The sequence below is a fragment of the Eubalaena glacialis genome, chromosome 7 (genome assembly GCF_028564815.1).
Source record: "Eubalaena glacialis isolate mEubGla1 chromosome 7, mEubGla1.1.hap2.+ XY, whole genome shotgun sequence".
Classification (NCBI taxonomy): Eukaryota; Metazoa; Chordata; class Mammalia; order Artiodactyla; family Balaenidae; genus Eubalaena; species Eubalaena glacialis.
The window spans coordinates 89,263,606-89,282,410 of NC_083722.1; the positions used below are offsets into that span (position 1 = coordinate 89,263,606).

The following is an 18,805-nucleotide window of genomic DNA, read 5'->3' on the forward strand; positions in this document are numbered from 1 at the left end:
TTGTTTCTCTTGGGTATTTACCTAGGAGTGGAATTGGCGGGTGATGTCGTAACTCTACGTTTAACTGTTTGAGACACTTCCAAACCGTTTTCCAAAGCGGCTACGCCATGTTGTATTCCCCTCCCCCAAAGCGTAGGAGGCTTCCTCACCAACACTTGTTGGTATCCGACTTTTTGATTCTAGCTAGCCTAGTGGGCGTGAAGGGGTTATACTTCCATTTTATAAAAAAGGAGTGGGAGATTCCCACAGAGCTTGAAACTTTGATCTCCTGCCAAGTGTTTTCATGATTCCCATTAGTACTTGATGATTGTTTGCGTTGGAGCCTGAGTGAAAATGTGGAGGTGGCTCTGAGACATGTGTCAAAACTGCTGCATCTCAGAATACGCCAGGGTCACAGGCCGGAGGCTGGGGGCAGCGTGTCCCAAGTCCTGCCGTGCCTCATATCCAAAGGGAGAGATTATGCCCTGTGGTAGGAGACAGGACGGAGGGGCAGAAAGTGCAATTTCAGGGAGCTCTGTGACAACAGAATGGTCAGGGACCAGAAACCCAAGGAACAATGGATGGCACGGCTATTCCATCCTAGGCAATGGGGGGCCATGTGCACAGTGCCCATGAGAATGACAGTAAAGACAGCTGATTTGGCAGGGTTGCTACCACGTTGATAGTGTTCTTAAGGCTTCCTGCTGGACTGGGTCAGGAGAAAGGAAAGCAAGCCTGCTCTCAGAAGTGATGGAGGTGCTGGTGAGTGGGTGTGTGGAAGGAGGACACCTGTATCTTGATGTCAGCAGGCACACTGGCTACTGCTGTGCCCAAAAAGTAGGACAGAGAAGTGGACCACTGGGGTCCCCAGACCCTACGGGAGCCCCTGGTTGGGAATATCACACCCAAGGCTCAAGGCAGACCAGAGGGATGAAAGGCAGCAGGATGCACACCTGCCCAGCAGTTCCAGTCAGGCCCGGGAATGCCACCCTCGCTCCTGCTTAGAGCAGAAACCAGCAACAACTCAAAATTCATCTCGTTCTTTGAACACATCTTACTGACCACGAGGCTGCGTCATCTCTATTTGAGTGTGGTGTGTGGTGCCTGTGTGCACGTACGTGTGAGTGTATATGTGTGTGTGTCTCTGTGTTCAGATGCTCACCATTTTCTGTGCCCTTGCAGCCAAACTTGGATCCCGACCACCCCTGGTCCAAAAGATGGCAAGAGCTACATGCCAACAGTCAGGAGGAAAAAAGAATTTAAAGCTACAAGTGCCGATTCCAGTGCTTTGGAGCCACAGTAAGAGTGCAAGTCAACATGAAGGAATTATTTTTACTACAGCAACTGTTCTCCTGAGACTCATTCTTCCTGTATTTAACCTTTCATTCTTGGGGTTGGAAAGAAACACACAGGAAAACCCCAGCCTCGTATGCTGAGTAAATTCACAGCTAAATCCGGGCACCAGCGCTGTCTTGAAATAACACAGCCATCTTCCTGTAACTGATTATTTGCCGTGTAACTGAAGCAGCTCGTCCTCACTCCTGATTAAACGCGCACGCACTCCAAGAACCACATAATGAGGCGACGGCACCGTAAACACGACGTGTGGTTTCAGTGGGAAATAAATTGTATCCAGCAGCTGATGGGTAACCATGGGCTAGGGTTGACTCTGATCACAGGAATCACTCCCGTGGTGAAGCCTCCTGGCCTCCTTACCCTTTGTGGGGAAAAAAAAAAAAATCACAAAGACAGTCTTACCACACACGAAACTCTCTGGCGGCACGGCAAAGATGCTCTGGCCCTTCAGTGACTCTGGGTGGGCACAGGTGGCTGTCACGAAGCCCTGCAGCATCCTGCCCAGCAGCCACGGGGGCAGCCACTTCAGCTGGCAGTCGCACAGGAAGCTGTCGCTGCTGATATGGCTGAAAGCAAGACAAAAGGGTCGTGTGAAGTGTGACCGCAAAGAAGGGATACTCGCCTCTGTGCCCGGAATGACCCATCGCCTCCGATCAGCTTCTGCTGTGAAAGTCAGCAAGCCTGAATGGGAGATGCTCTTTCTTACGGTTCCTCTCCTGCGACCTAGAGCGGTAAGTACAGTCTACCTGGAGACTGTGAGAAAATGCAGCTTCTGGCTCAGTGGGTTAGATTCTGCATCGCTAACAGGCCGCCAGGTGATGCTGACTCCGCTGGTCTAAGGGCCACACTTCAAGTAGCAGCCACCTGGAGTTCACACGTGTTCCACGACAGCCACTGCGCTCCTGTGACCCCAGGGACGCCGTCTCCCGGCCTCTGACCATCCCACAGACAGGAGTAGCACAGCCCCCTCTCTGTTTTTTCCCACCCCCCTGATAAGCCACTTGGAGCGGCCAAGCTCAATCTGAGACTCCGATCTAAAGTCCAAAACAAGCCCTGAGAAGGGCTCCTTTTTCTATATGGCTGCTCTGTTTTTATTTGGCAGAGCTGCATGTTTTCTTGCATCCAAATGTCAGCCTTGCGGGCGTGCTCCCCTCTTGTTTGTGTATTTATCTCCACACCAGCGCTATTCAGGAGGCCGGCAGGATTCGGCTCCGCTCCCTAAATAGTGCCTGTGAGTTAATTGCCACTGCCCAGGGAGCATGAGAACGCACAACTTGGGTTTTGTGAGGCTCCAACCAAAACAGAGAATATTTTCTTTTTCATTTCTCAGCAACTGAGGATCAGCTTTTTCAACAGAAATCGGAATCGCCATCTCAGCGGACATTCCTTCCTGAGGAGTCACTCGAAGATAAGTCAGCTGAGGGGTTGAGCTGCCGTGTTCCTGGAAGACCTCGGGCTGGGAGCTCAAGAGCGGAGGTTAGCCCGGCATGAGGATGGACACAGGACTTATGACATGCGCTTCCCTGGAATAAACTGTCCCGGTACATGGTGACAAAAAAGGGGTACCGGGATGCTCAGAAATTCCCAAAATGTCACATGTTAACACATGCCAGTGTTAGAGCAATGGCCTCCCCCCACCCCCCACCATATTCCTCAGGCCCCTTTCTCGTTCTCTACTTCACTCTGACCTTCTAATGAGCAGGGCAACCATCAAACTAGTCAACAGCAAGGCAAAATGAACCTGAAGGCAGAGAACCCAAGGCAGACGAAATTACACAGAATCTGCTCTTCGCTCCTGTTCCTCACTGTTCCCAAATGAGCTGGGCATTTTAACCAAATAATTTTGGGAAGTGCTCGTTCAAGACTGAAATAATTGAGCTCAAACCCATTATAACTGGGATGCTTGCCCGTATTAGACCTTACGATCAGCCCTAGGTTTTGTATTTGATGGGTGGTAGGGCTGTGCTTAGCGATACGTGGAGAGCAGCTCTGTTGAGGAGTCACTGTAGGTGGCGGACGGGCCCCTCACAGCTGAGTGCGAAGAAATGGCTGAATCACACCCGCCTCTGGAGAGCTTCCCAGGGCAGGCTGTGTGTGGTGGTTGGGAAGGCTGCCGCCAGGCACAGGAGAACTCACGAGCCCAGGCGAAGAGTGGAAAGGGCCTCTCCCCCCGTCAGAAGCACCTACGGCTTCCCATCAAGGGGCATCTGATGTGCCTGCCCCTTTCCGCAGGAAGGCCTGGGTACTACACATGGAAGTCTAGGGGAGGACACTGGCCACTGGGGAGACTTTAGGCCCTTATGTTGGGGACAGGGACATATTTCATTTGAACCACAGGAACAAACTGGAGAAAACAAATTTGACGTTTATCCTTGATCAGAAATGTGTTTGGGGGCTTCCCTGGTGGCGTGGTGGTTGAGAGTCTGCCTGCCAGTGCAGGGGACGCGGGTTCGAGCCCTGGTCTGGGAGGATCCCACATGCCGCGGAGCAACTAGGCCCGTGAGCCACAACTACTGAGCCTGCGCGTCTGGAGCCTGTGCTCCGCAACAAGAGAGGCCGCGATAGTGAGAAGCCCGCGCACCGCGATGAAGAGTGGCCCCCGCTTGCCACACTAGAGAAAGCCCTCACACAGAAACGAAGACCCAACACAGCCATAAATAAATAAATAAATAAATAAATAAATAAATAAATAAAAAATTCTGTGCTAAAAAAAAAAAAAAGAAATGTGTTTGGAAAGGGTTAAGCCTCACACCGTGCATTCAAGGCATTTGCTGCCCGAGCTCCCTAGAGAATTCCCTGCCTCCTCTCCATGAAACCCTCCTCACACCGAGGGGTCCAGACCTCAGAAGACGGCAGGTACTCGGGGTGGACAGAAGGCTGTCCTAAAGAATGAGTTAGGATGAACGGGACGGAGGGAGAGAAATGGAGGCACCCGGTGGGACACCGCCCTCCCCTCCACACGCACAAATCGCCTCCGAGACCAAGCCTAGGCCGGACGGGGGATCGTCGGTGACCCCAAGGCTCTGCAGCTTCCCGCAGCCAACAGGCACGGCCATTCCGGGCCCCCGCCTGCAGCCATCCCGGCACTCCGCTGGCTTATATCGCACATTTTCATGGTTCCAACGCCAAGTGTGTTTCTAATCATCGCTTGTGGAAATTTACCCAGAGGATGACTAAGTGCACAGCACAACCTGCCTTGATCCAATGGGGGAAGAAAATGACCAAGTGGGATTAACCGTTTCTCCCATCAGAGGACTGGGCCCATGGCCAGCCCCAGCTGGGTACATGCAGCGATTGACGGGAAGCCTAGGCAGGGGGCCAAGGCTGAGCCTCCAGAACCACACAGATGCATTTGCGGGGGAGGGGATCCAAGCACCTGGAAGGGCCCAGTTAGTCCCAACTAGAAAACTGTCTCAGGAAACCTGAGTCTTTAGGAGGCCCAAAGGAAAATCTTCTCTCCCTGTCCTGCTCTCTTTCTCTCTCTTCCCTCTAACTGGATCTTTTTTACTTCCAGCATTTTATTTGGAAAGTTTCAAAGACAGAAATGCTGGAGGGAAATGCACCGTGAACACCCACAGACTCACCACTTTGTAAAATCTGAATGTTTTGTGATACCTGCTTTATCACATATCTATCCATGTGTCCATCCTTCCACGAACTCCCGTTCTAAGATCAGGACCCTTATGAGAAAGGGCACCAACTCGACAGACTTGAATCTCGCAGGACACTAAACGTCGTGAGGCCAGGGCCCGTCCACCTCGCCTCCCCTCACTCACCCAAGGGAACGTCACCGGGGCCTCTTCCTGCTTTGGTTTCCAACTACGGGGACTGCACCCCCCTACTGCCCCATTCCTCCCCTCCCCGCCGCCACCGAGGGTCCACCAGGATTGGCCGCAGGAACGAGGATGAGCTCAGGGTGTAAAGACGGCCATTGGCATGTCCGATTTTCTCAGCACTTGTAGGAACCCAAAGCTGCACCTTTAGGGAAGTAAACATTATGGCTCAAACTCATTGGCTGCAGAATCGGATTCACGTACAGGAAGAAGAAAGGAAACTTGGGTGTTGCTACCTGAATACTTAGATGAGCTCCTCTGCCAGAGACTAGGACACAGGCAAGCTCTTCTAACCCCTGTCGCCCATGAGCCCACACGGAAAGTCTGCAGCGGCAGCATCACGGCCTACAAATGCCACGGGGGCCCTGGGAACACACGTGGGCTGGGCGCCTCCTCACTATCCCATGGTACGTGTCACCATCCCACGGAGAGCTCTGCCCTGCTCACAGCCCACCCAGATCTTTTAAGAAGCCCCTCTCAATACAGGCCCTTCATTGTAGGCACCCCTAAAAGATGAAGCACTTGTCCTTGACATAATGAAAGGGATGATTATCCATTTTACAGAAGAGAGTTTGTTTCACATCATCCAGAGCAGCGGTTAGTCAACGACAGCCTGCAGGCCCACTGCCTGTTTTTATAAATAAGAATTTATTGGCACACGGCCACACCTATTCGTTTATGTATAATTTATGGCTGATTTCTGCTACAAGAGTCAAGTTGTCATGGCAGAGGCCCTGTGGCCCAAAAAGTTGAAAATATTTACTGTGGCCCTATAAGAAAAAGTATACTGACTCCTGATTCAGAATAAGCCCCCAGAGGGCATTTTTTTCAAAAAGACAATTGAACTTACAGACAACTATAAACGATCACAACTATTATATAAAATAAAGCATAATGCAATTAAGGCACTTCTTACTCTGAAATCCTCTACTCATGTTAACTGGGGCCACGGAATCCCGGGTACTTACAGCTCTTTAAGATTCTTCATCTTCACAAAGGCATCAAACTGGACAGATCTGATTGCATTCTCTCCAAGGTTCCTGAAAAAGAACATTCTTTACTTAGGCAAAGAAACTCCAGGTGCCCTTCAAGTCAGCCACGTGTTTGAGCCACGACGCTCAGGGATTTTTCCTGACAGCCCAGGCTTCGCCAACGGACCACAGGCGCTAGCCAGACACCCGTGTCGTGTCCTAAGGCCACTGTAAGCGGCTGTTATTTCACCTACATTGACACAAGCACGTGGAATAACTCCGGAACGAGCCAGCCTTAAGGGTGGCATCAAAGCTAAGCCAAGGCCCGCTCAGCAAGTCAACAGGCAAAACTTTCCCAACAGAATTGTGGTCGCACTTGATTCAAAGACAAAATACCCTAAGAATCAAGTACTAGAGGCAGCCGCCTCAGTTGGTGACACACGGACGTCTCAGGGCTGGCTCCGTCCTCTTCCTCCCAGGCTCTCAGAGGCGAACACACCAGGAGGAACTTCCCAGTTAAACCCAACGTGTACTCAGCACTGCTGCGCTGCTTTAGCAGTATAAAGGGTCCTGGTGGAAGTGGAAGGGAGCCCAGGGCCCGAGCAGGCCCAGGCAATGGGGAGGCCAGGCAGGAGGACGGTATTTATCTGAACACCGAGTGGCCATATGTTCTGTAACCGTTTCTGGCATAGGCAAAACGAAGGCCAAAGTTGAAGCTGACTTATAATGAGAAGGAAGCAGCTGGCGTTTCCAAATAGCCTGTTGCTCGGTTTACAAAGATGCTTTTAAATTGCTCGCAGACTTCCCCGGCAGCCGCGTTTGGCAGGCCTGTGGGTCAGGGAAGGTACTCACAGGTGCTCCAGACCTTCCAGCCCCGAGAACGCTCTCTTAGCCACGGACTTGATCTTGTTTCCCGACAGAGTTCTGCAGTTTCCAAACACCCAGAAACAGAGGTGGGGTGGGAGCGGGAGGGAGAGCAACAAGGGAGGGTGGGGAGAAAGAGAACGCACAATTAGGGTGGTGTTATCTGATAAGTCTGTCCAGGGAGAGGCAGGTGGAAATCTGACCCGTGCCGAGATGATGCATCTCAGGTATGCGGGCCCTCCCCCTTCTGAAATGAAATACTTTTATCTTTATTAGAATTTAACAGTGATGACAGGTAGGAATTGCATGCACTGTCTCGCCAAAAAGGCCCCTTGCAGTGTTAAGTGGAAATCACCTTGTCCAGCCCGGGCTCTCTCTCTCTCTCTCTCTAAGGACCACCCTGGGGGGAGTGTAGCCATAGTCCCACAGGGGAGAGAGAACTCATCACTGCTCCAGCGAGAGGAAGCAGCGTCAGGAGGAAAACTCTTGGAACTAAAAACTACCACCCACTTCTGAAAACTGCCTTCTGGGGATAAAGGTTCCCAGAGGAGGCAAGAGGAGGACAGGACAGTGGGTACCTATTGAGATGGCCCCCCAGCTCCGGGGCACACGCTGGCAGCCAGGATGCGGCCATAGTGCACTGCACCCCTGCCTGCGAGAACGCCCCTCGGCTCTTCAGCAAGAGCCCGGGTTTTAAATGATGCCAACGGCCCGAGGTTATTAAATCCTAGATAGACAGGTCCTCAACGGTCAGCCCCCAAGGCTATCTAATGCCTGTACCTGGACCATCTACCCATGAGAAGGGGGGTCTCGCTTCCAGAGAATTCCAGTCACAACCTCAGCAGTGACTGTCAAGAGTTTTCTCAGAAACCCAAGTCTGGCCCCTGCAGTACACATGGAAGAAATGGATGCTTCTTCCACGGGCTGTGTCATCCAAAGGGAAGTCTGTGTCTGGACTTAGGGTAGGGGTGGCACCTAGAGTGGCTGGACATCGGGAATGAAAAGCATCAAGGTTCCAGTTTTCCCTCCTCGTTATCAGATGCTCTGATGAGAGCCCACCAAGGCGTTCCCTCTAACTGCTGCTGGCACAGGAAATTCTGCCAGCGAACACCTGAGGTAATGTGGACAAGTACGGGGCTCTTTGACTGTGGTGTCCACCGGGACTCCCCAAAGGGTAGGTTAAGAAGGACATGGGCTGCTGGGAGCCAGCTCCTGGGAGGTCTCAGAACCGCAGGTGTGGGACAGGGACTCCTAAGGCACCAAGGGCAGGTGGTCAGGAGAAAGCCTTAGAGAAAGGCAGGCCGGCTCAGCCCCTCACCAGGAGGGGGAATTCCTTGTCTAGAACCCACTGAGAATCAGGGGAAAGAACTCGACTAAAGACCAGATCTGTCTTCAGACCTTCGTTAAGATGGGACCCACAAGGGAAAACAGCAAGCACACAGCCCTCCCTGAAAAGAGGAAAGAAAAGAAATGCGGGCCTTGAAGAAAACCAAAGATGGCAGGGCAGCCTGGCACTGCCTGCCACGCGGGCCCCGGGCTTCCACCCAAGTGCCAGAGGCTCCTGGGGCCCGGCAGGCAATGACCAGGAGGCTGCCTCCGGGAGATGGGATCACACACACAGAGAACCCAGCCCTCGCCAGGGGACTCGGGAGGCAGCTGGACCACAGGGCTGCCGCACCCCCCCGGGTCCTCTGCTGATGCAGCCGCCCTGGCAACTCTGGGCTCGGCCCTCAGACAGAGCAGCTCTGTGCCCTGCCTCCGGAGGGTCAAGGAGCACCACGGCCAGAGACCCCTTTGCCTTCTCCTTCTCTGGGCGGCAGTCTGCATGGGTGTGAGAGCAACCTCATGCTGAAAGCGTTTCCACGACTGCACCGCACAGCGAGTCCAGCCAGCAGCAGCCCGCAGGGCACCGAAGCCCGGCGCTTCTGAGAGCACTGCCAACCTCTCTCTCACTCAGATCCCCCAGGCCCAGCCGCTGCGGGCTCCAGGTCCTAGTAAAAGGTATTGAACTGTTTAGTGAAATCTTCCGTAAACGAGATCCAGGAAAAAAAGCTGTGCTTTCTGTCATCCGTTAAATATTAGTCACGTTGGCCTCTCCTACCATGAGGGCAGGCTGTTACTTCTAATGGCGACAATAGCAATAAAGCAAACTCTCAAATGCTCGATTATTCAGGGGCTAATCAGCCTGTTGGTGGATTACAGTAGGTCCTCACATTCCCCAGCAGGCGTCTGCGGGCGGGGGTCGGGGCTCGGCTAGCAGACTGTGGTTCCAGTGAAAGGCCGCTGTGTGCGGACGGGAGAGCTGGGGCTGTGGGCCAGGCGTGTCCTCGTGCCTCTGTGCCACGTGCTGGTGGGCAGCGGAGACGTGGCGCACCCGATCGACGGCTCCCCGGAAGGCAGAGCCGGCCCCATGTCCCCCGCGCCACCGACCTGGAGCAGGCAGCGACCCTGGGGATCACCTATCAAACCCTCTCCCCCATCCCTGCCAACCCAGCCAAGGGCCTTCCGGCTCTTGCCGCCTTCACCCCAGGAAGGTTGAAGGGCGGAGGCTACTGCTGTGGCACTCAGCCCTCTGCCCCCAGGAATGCCCTGGAGAGAGCTGGAACCACGGGGCGGCACCTGCCTCCTCGTCGTCCGCAAGTGACCGAACCCTCCCCTCTGCGGCTGACCTGTGCTCCAGAAACCCTGCCTCCCCTCCTCACGTGCTATGAGCTCGGCGGGACCCCAGCAGGTGTTCCATAAACATTCTGGAAGGAGGGGCGTCGGGTGGGCGAGTGTAATAACGCCCTGCCAGGAAGCTCAGGATTGAGGAACCATCCCAAATGGCTGTGTTCAGCAGCTGGAAAAATGAAGGGCAGGGCAGGCTTCACAGACAGAAGCCTTTTATGGCCCTGCTGCTCACTTGTTCCTTTCCTGGAAGACGTTTTAGTTTCGGGCTGGCCTCGGGCACGGCAGGGAGGACCCCGGGTCCTCAGCTAAGGGAGTGCAGGCCAGCCAGCGTGTCCACCTTCCCTTCTGAGGGAGGTCTCTGACCTCCGCCCCTCAGCTGCTTCCACGGCCGGGCCCGCCGGCGGCTCTAGAGGGACAGCCCTCCTCGGCTGGCGTGAGCCCCCTCCCCATTTCTAATGGGTCCAACAGACTCACCACCAGGCCGCTCAAACAGGGCCTCTCGGTGCCACGGCCACACCGCAGAGCGTCAGGCATTGCTCTGGGGAGACCAAAGCAGCACGGGTTCCTCCCCGCTTCATTCAACAAATGTTGACTCAACACCGTTAGCAGTTAGGAAGGCGGCTCCAGGCTGCACACAGGCTGGTTTATGCAGAACCAGAAGCCCGGCGTCCCCAAGGGCCAGGCACACCCCACAAGGCAGGAAGGGTCTCCGTGGCGCGCTCACAGTGCTTTCTAACCGGAGCTGTGCACCTGGATCACAGGAAAGCACGGGCCTTCCTTTTCCCCTTTTAATGCGGAAGATTTCACACACCCTCATAGGCAGACGGGAGGGTGTCGTGAGCCCCACGTGCCCGCCACACAGCTACGACCATCATCTGATGGTGCCAATCCTGTTTCATCTCTGCCCACTCCTCATTCCCAACCCCGGCTGGACCACTGGGAATATCTATCACATAGTTTTCTTTTTTAATCCAAGAAGAGGATTCTTTTTTTTATATTTTGCAATATAACCACAATACCATGCCACCTAAGTAAATGACTGCATATATTTAACAATATTAAGGAACTATTGTTATGGTCCCGATTTCCCCCAGTTGTGTGCATCTCTCCGTTTTTTTCTGGAAAAGGATACAAGAGCCTCCAGGCCCAAGATCCTGATGAGTGGGGCTGGGTGGGAGGAGACTGGACACTGTATTTTACAGGTCACCGTTAACCCACTGCTTCCAAACACCCACTGCTTCCAAACACCCACGTCAAGCAGCTCGGTGCAAGCGAGGGTTACGGGCACTCGTGCTGCCTTCTTGGGACTTTACACAGGACTGTCACCCTAGTCCAGTGGGTCAAAGTAGGAGAACATGCTGGGGAACAGACAGCAGGCGATTAGGAAGGCGGCTCTAGGCTACGGATAGCGGACAGCTTTTGCAGAACCGGAAGCCCTAGTGCCCTCAAGGGTCGCCGCCCCCAGCTGGCAGGGAAGAGCCTCCTGGAAGCCGTGACACCCAAGAACCGGCTCCAGGTTCCACCGCAGGGACAGGCCCCGCAGAGAAGGCTTGTGTTGAACGGCTGCTCAGGCGCCCAGCACCCCGGCTCCACCATCCCCACAGCTGCATCCCGAGCTTGGGGCTCCTCTGGTCAGTGACAGGCCTCTGTCCCATCCCGTCGTGCTGTCCTGGCTCTTCCCAAGCCTGCTGGGTAAAGGGCCCAGGAGGTGGGGGAGAAAGGAGCATTTTTTTAGGGGAGAAAAAGAAGGCTGACAGGCATTTGTGACCCACTATCAGAACGCAGGAGCCTCAAGAAGAGAACGAATCCTCAGAGAGCCAAAACGGCTGACACTTACGACTCCCAGACTATCAAAAGCGTGAAAAACCCCACTTTTCAAAACAAATTAGAAACATTAACTCTACAGAAAGACCCTCCCACCACAGGCTTTCCCGGAGCCTCGCCCTCCACTGCTGCTTTCAAAATATTTACTTTACCCTCGTGCTCTGCTCGGCTCACTGTCACCACAACAGGCTGGGGGAGACGGAGCGGGGACCGTCTTCTGTCTTGTCCTCCTCCAAACCCTCCCCCCCAGCAGCTAGTGAACAGTGATAATAGCTCCCAGCCCCATGCCTATATGTTCCTTGGGAGGCATCTGTAGAGAGTGCTGGGGAGATGCAGAAAGAGGGTAGGACGAGGGGAGGCACAAGGCTTCGGGGCCACACAGGCGAGTCCCAGCCCTGCCGCCCTGTGTGATCTTGGGCAAAATCCCTTCCCCTCTGTTTTCTCAACTACAGCAGAAAGGATGCGTAACACAGCCCGGCCTCCTGAGACAGTCAGATGTCACACACACACACACACACACACACACACACACACACACACACGCCTCGCAAATTCTAGGAGCTTAGAAAAACAAACCCCAAACACCGGAAACCTTGAATAAAAAACAGTTACTGTATGGTAATGATTGTTTCCGTTTAAGATTATGATTGACAACAAAAAGACTGCCCGAAGACTCAAAACCATCAAGAGTTACTTAGCTTTAGACGTTTAGAATTTCTAGAAATTCAGTAAGAGGGGAAGACTCCTTTGAGCAAAGAACAACAAAAAAGTTGGCTGTTTTCACATCAGTCAAGAATTGAACGGGAGAAAAGACCCAACGGGCCTCCAAACACCAGCTCTCTAGCCCCAAAGAAACCAACACCCAGGGCAGCGATGAGGTGGCGGGTCAGGGAGAAGGTGGGATGTCTTCTGCCCCCCTAGTCAGACTCTCCTTCCCAAACAAAAGAGAATAAATGTTCCAACGCTCCCAGGGGCGGGCGCAGAACAAAGGGTGTAGGGGCCCGTGGAGCCGTCTCCATGCACCAGCCCCACGGATCTTCCAACGCCCAGATACTCACAGCTTGCTGAGGCTGTCAAGCCCTGTGAAAGCACCACTGGTGTCCTCGATTGTCCCCGAAATCTCGTTGTGGTCCAGGTCCCTGGGGAGGAGACAGACAGAAAGCTCACCATTCAGTCTGTGGCAGGAAGAGAGACTCACACCCATTCTGCCACTTTGAAGCTCGAAACATCTCGGTGAGTTCTAGGTGCCCAAACGGAACATCCAGTTAAGATCAGAGGCGTGGGCTTCCCTGGTGGCACAGTGGTTAAGAGTCCGCCTGCCTGTACAGGGGACACGGGTACGAGCCCTGGTCCGGGAAGATCCCACATGCCACGGAGCAACTAAGGCTGTGCGCCGCAGCTACTGAGCCTACGCTCTAGAGCCCGTGAGCCACAACTAGTGAGACCACGTGCCACAACTACTGAAGCCCGCGCACCTAGAGCCCGTGCTCTGCAACAAGAGAAGCCACTGCCAACGAGAAGCCCGCGCACCACAACGAAGAGTAGCCCCTGCTCGCCCCAACTAGAGAAAGCCCGCGTGCAGCAACGAAGACCCAACGCAGCCAAAAATTATAAATAAATAAATAAATAAAACAAATTTAAAAAAAAAAGATTAGGGGCGTGACCACTGAGCCACCCTGCCATGAGAACTGCCTTTCTCAGCCTCCCAACAAAGCTGACACAGGCCTTGGAGTGGCAGCTTCGCAGCTGCATGTGCTGCTCCCCAGTGGGCAAACGCCAGGCCCCAGGGGAAGGGGTGTAGACGGCACAGGGGAAAGCCTGCTTTGGATTCTGCCCCCGAAGAGCGGACCTCTGGCCACTGCTCTGAGAATGAGTCCGAAAGGTTCCCTAAGGATCCCATCTGCTTTCACCCCAACCAGGGTCCCTTTCCCGGACTTGACCGAGAAACTGCAGAAGGCACGTGGAGGAAAGGACAGGGAAGAAAGAGGCCCCGGCACAGGGCCCTCCCCGGTGGGTTTGGCGCCCAGAGCCCCTGTCTCCCCCCAGGGCCTGCACAGGTGCTGACTCCCAGCCAGGGACGACATCTGGGTGCTGAGTCAGACTTGTGACCCAATTGCCAAGACCAGAGGACGAGGCCAACTTTTCGGCCCAGTCTCCGCCAACAACGCAAATCACAAGGCCAATGACTCAGCTTCCTCCCCCAGCTTCCAAGGGCAGGTCACCACACCGGGCAAGACACCCCATCTAGCGATCAGGCCCCCGTGCTGCCCTGGGTTGGCCCTCCCCAACTTTCCACGAGGTCGGCCACACCTCCCCCTCCCGAGCCCCAGCAGACACGGGCCAGGACCAGAAAGGGTGCTGCTCGGCTCCCGTGAGCGCCCGCGGGGAGGGGAGTTCGGACCTTGGAGTGAAATGCTCATCCTGACCTTTACTTTACAACCGGAAGCTCAGAGCTGAGATCCTGAGGCTGGAAGGGCCTCCCCATTTCATCAGGTTCCTCCCATTATCTTGGTCCTGAAACACCCGGGACCCGGGGCTGCTGCTCCGTGTGCCTGCCTCCCTGCTCCGAGCCCCGGCTGCCAAAGTTTTTCTCATTTCTCTGGCCTCCTCAGTCTGAACGTCCCGGCCTTGTCATTCAGCACTGCCATGGCTCCGAGGCTGACCTCGGCTTGAACAGCCTGGCGTCCGGGCTCTTTCTCACTCCTCCACGACGGCCTGGCATGAAAGCCTTCTCTGCCGTCTCTGCCAAGCGCAAGTGCAAAGGCCTTCCTCCCCGTCATGCCGGAATAGGCCGCTCTTTCTGCAGGGGGCACAGCTGGGAGGGAGGCCTCAGACCCCACGGCCACTGCCTGTTGAAATCCAGACGCCGCTCCCACCCCACCCCCCCTTTATGGCTGGTTGTTCTGTTGCCTGGAAGTTCTCGAAAGCCCAGAAAAGCCCAGAAAATTTTAAGTCCCCGAAAAGCACCCTGCAGCAACTTCTGGCAACTCCCTCCACCTCACGGGGAACTTAGAGGGAAATGACATGGTCGTCTCCATTGTGTTAAATGACCCTAAAAAGGCTCCGGGAGAGACGCAGGATTCCCTCATCACCTCTTCTGGAAACGGGCATCCTGGATGCAGGCTACATGCTGAAGAAGTTGAGATGCTAGCCCAAGACACGAGCCTCAGGATTGCCCTGGCTCAGATAAAAATACTCAGGACTGAAACATGGAAGTCAGCGGGAAGGCTCAGGATGGGAAAGACGGCCCCAGGGCTGCTGATCTGGGGGCGGCAGCGCGCAGCCTGGGGGACCTTTCCCACAGCCGGACGCCACGTCCCGCCAAGCACACTGCAGGAACCAGTGCGTGGTGATGACAGTTTTTTTTGAGTCGTCATCACTCTAGGCACCACGCCGGGGGGAAGGAGGGACACTTTTCTGCTCAACTAGCTTTTTCGATTTATTACATGAAACTTTGAGACTCTGGCACACATCACAGCTCAGCTTTGTATCTAATTCTGACTCGAGACCAATGAGAAGGGAATGCAGCGAAGCAGTTGGTGTGCTCTATTCTGCTCTCCCACCAACCCAACGGGGAAAGACGTACAAGACACGCAGGCTTTTGAGTCCCCGGAAGGCGCCTTCCGCAATGTGACTGATGGAATTGTGGCTGAGGCGTAAGATGCTCAAGCTACTCAGGTCAGCCAGGCTCTCCTCGTCCAGCCGGGTCAGATTATTGAAGGACAGAATCCTGAGGAAGGGGAGGGGAAAGCAAACATCACAATCAGGTTGCACGGCATTGCCCTCCCTCTCTTCTCCCGAACGTAGAGCCATGGTCGGCCAGTCACCTAGGTCCCAGTGGGAAGGGATACGCCCACAAGGATCCCGAGGGCAAAACGGTCTCACAGCTAGAAACCCACCAGGGCTTGATACCCATACATTTGACTCCTGGAAGGAGGTCTGTAAACTGTGAGCACTACACAGCACAGGGTCGTACAACAAAGAACCACAAGTCTCCAACCCCTGCGTGCACCTGGTGTCCATGGCTGGTCCTGATTCAGGCCATGACAGAGCTCTCACGGCTGTGGCCTGAGACTCTGGACAGGACGCCAGCGGGTTCTCATAGTGAGCAAGGGAGCCGGACAGCCTGCCAACATTGGCCAGCAGAGGGCACCACCAGCCACTGCCTGGAACAAGCCTTCCTCACTGAACTGCAGGCCTCACCTGGGCAGCACCCGGGGGACCGGAGTCTCCCATCCGGGCTACCTTGCCCTCACCCAAGCCAGCCTCTTAGCGTGATCCCCCTACCGTAAGCAGGTAAGGAACACATCCCCAATCACACACCTTCCCTGAGCATCAGAATCAATCTTTCTTTCCTCCCAGCACAGTCCCTGCATCTCTGACATAGCCCTGGGTTGGGTACTTAAGCATATTAGTCATCTATCCTCAAAAAATGGAATCTCTGGGCTGGGGCAGGAGGAAGGAAAATAAATTCGGAGAAGATTAGCAAGTTTTTAAAGGTAGCAGGGAGTGACAGTTTTCCTCTGCTGGAAAAATAAGTCATGGTGCCTGTCAGTTGCAGAGACCTGGCAGGAGATCAAAATTACATCCTCACCTGCAATTAAAGAATTTAGTTTAAAGGAGGGGCAGGACACACACGTGGAGAGCAATTCTAAATCTGGCTCCAAGGTTACCTGGGTGTCGGGCAAAATGCTAGGCTGGTCAGGGTACACTCCCGTGACCTTCTCTGCCCCTTTGGAAGGGCATAGAAGGCAGCCGGAGGGGGGCACAGGGAGTGTGCCCCTCACCGCTGCCTCAGCACCAGGGCGCACACACCCTCTGCGATTCAGAGCCTGTGCAAGTACAGGGGCTCCGGGGGCTGAGAAGACCTCTCCTGCTTCCCTGTGGCTCCCAGGCCTGACAGCGGAAAACCATGGGTCCTGGGAGTTCCCTAGCGGGGTCAGGGCCTGAGGGAAGAGTCTTTCAGAAGCCATCCCATTCCACGTGAGAATACCGTGCAGGTGCACTGCCTGGAAGGGTCAGGAGGCTAAACCCAAAGGGTTAACACACACACACACACACACACACACACAATCCAAGGAAAGCCAGCCACTGGAAAGAGGTGGGACTATTGATTTTTGCATTAGGTAATGATGGACTCACTGAAATATAAACTCCAGGTCAGAGTGGGGTGGGTGGGGAAGGGAGGGTGGGGGAAGGAGGAAGGGGGCTGGGGGAGGGGGAAAATGTGGGCAAATAGATAAAAACACTAGCTGCAAGACTCAGCACTAGGTTTAAACATCCCCTTAAGTTTGCCTGCTGAGGGCAAGAGACAGACAAGAAAGACAGGCTTGGCACTTGTGATCATTCACTTCAGTGGGTGAGTCTCTTCCTACAGTCAAGCCTAGAAAAAAGAAAACCCACCCAAACTCTCTTAAAAAAAAAATAAAGAAACATACTGGACTACACCAGAATTGAACAACCTTGAACATACTAAATTGAGATGAAAACCATGTTGAGGAGGTACTTTTTTTCCTCCCAAAACCCCAATCTTCTAGACATGGGATTAAAACAAAGGGACATGACTGTGTCCACCAAGTCCCAGGAAATGCTGCTTTCATGATCAACGACCCACCAGGACATGGCAGGATAGCCCAGGCCCCAGCCCCTCCCCACCCAGGAGAGAGTCTGTCACTGCGGGTGTCAGGGACCCTGGGTGCCAGCTCAGGGGATCCCAGTCCCAACCTGGAGCCCCGTGGGGGAAATCTCTTTACGTGAAGTATAAGCACACATTCCCGTCAGCACGGGAGCCTCGCTACCAGGCCAAGGGACCCAAAGCTGGGGAGGGGAAGGAGCCAGGTGCCCGGGCCACTTGTCAGGGGAAGGACGACAGAAACCACATGACAGAAACTACATGCACGTAGAAACTCTCCCACGGTCAGTGTGTCGCCGTCTCTCGGGTTCACTGTCCTTTCTGTGTTTGAGCCCCAATACGGGCACACCTCGTTTTAGTGTGCTTTGCTATATTGTGCTTTGTAGATATTGCATTTTTTTTTTTTAACAAATTGAAGGTTTTGGCAACCCTGTGTAGTCAGATGATGGATAGCATTTTCTAGCAGTGAAGTATTTTTTAATTAAGATCTGTACATCATTTTTTAAGACATAATGCCGCTGCACACTTAACAGACTACAGTATAGCATAAAGACACTTTTCTATGCACTGGGAAGCCAAAAAGTGTGTGACTTGCTTTACTGAGGTGGTCTGGAACCGAACATGCAGTATCGCCGAGGTCTGCCCGGAGCCCCTCTCGTGAGAGAAGCACGTGTTACGTGGTGTAGCCGTTCGTAGACAGAGGCTCTCAGAACAGCCACCCTTCAAGAGCAGCCCCTGCTAATGTGAAGTGGGGCGAAGAATAGAGATGAGCTGGGAGTCAGGCCCCAGTGACTGCGATCCGTGGGGCCTCGGGGTCCCGTTCCGGGCCTGCCTGCTGGGGGCTCTTTCCTCCCTCCGCAACAGGCCCCCGAACCCCCAAGCCCGCCGTGCCGTGGGATGCGCGGCCCAGAGCTCCCCGGGCTCTGGAGGAGTCACCTCCGGGCCGTGTCCACAAAACACCTGCGGAGCCAGAATGGGACACTCACAGCTCGTGCAGCTTCTGGCAGAAGCTCCAGCCGTCGCGGTGGATCCGGGAGATGGAGTTGTTGCCGAGGTGGAGCTGGTGCAGGGCCGTGAGGCCGTAGAGTGAGCCGCTGTTCACCTCCGCCAGGCTGTTGTACTCCAGGTGCCTGCAATGACGGCCGCGTGCGCGGGGTGAGCGTGGACCCCCGGGGGCTCACGCACCCACCCAACCCACGGCGAAGGAGTGGCTCCCCGGCATCACCCAGGGTCCGACAGCACTGCTGGAGAGATTGGTAAGGGGTGTGTGTGCACCTATGTGTGTGTGTACGTGTGTGTGCACACCTGTCTGGGGGGCAGGAGAAGACAGGCAAAGCAATGCAGATGGTGGCGAGGACCCAGGCCGACTGAGAGAGCTCAGAGGCCAAGGGGAGGCTCCTAGAAGCAACCTTATTAGCCGAGTACAAGCGAACCAGCACACACATGGGCAGAGGAGCTCCGAGCAAAAGACAAAGCCCACTCCAGGAAGAGAAAGAAGAGAGATGAGGAAGAAGCTCTCATCATTATCCCCATCTTGCAGATGAGGAGACTGAGGCTGGGAGAAGCTAGGTAACCTGTCTAACGCTCATTCCCAGCTCAGCCAGTAGTGAGGGGCCTGAATTCAAACCCGGGCCTCGCTCACCAAGCCTGGGCTCTGGACCACTGCACCAAGAAAC

The 18,805-nt window shown here is 54.5% G+C and overlaps 1 protein-coding gene across 1 annotated transcript in view; it reads right to left on the reverse strand.

Annotated features, from left to right (window-relative positions):
• The window catches only part of LRIG1 (leucine rich repeats and immunoglobulin like domains 1), a 119,984-nt gene that overhangs the window by 14,331 nt on the left and 86,848 nt on the right, over positions 1-18,805 (reverse strand). Inside the window, exons 7-12 of the mRNA XM_061197124.1 lie at positions 18,116-18,259; positions 15,084-15,227; positions 12,556-12,636; positions 6,992-7,063; positions 6,137-6,208; positions 1,738-1,901 (exon numbers count right to left, since the gene is read on the reverse strand). Of these exons, the coding sequence (XP_061053107.1) occupies positions 1,738-1,901; positions 6,137-6,208; positions 6,992-7,063; positions 12,556-12,636; positions 15,084-15,227; positions 18,116-18,259 (677 nt within the window). The remainder of the gene's footprint in view (positions 1-1,737; positions 1,902-6,136; positions 6,209-6,991; positions 7,064-12,555; positions 12,637-15,083; positions 15,228-18,115; positions 18,260-18,805) is intronic.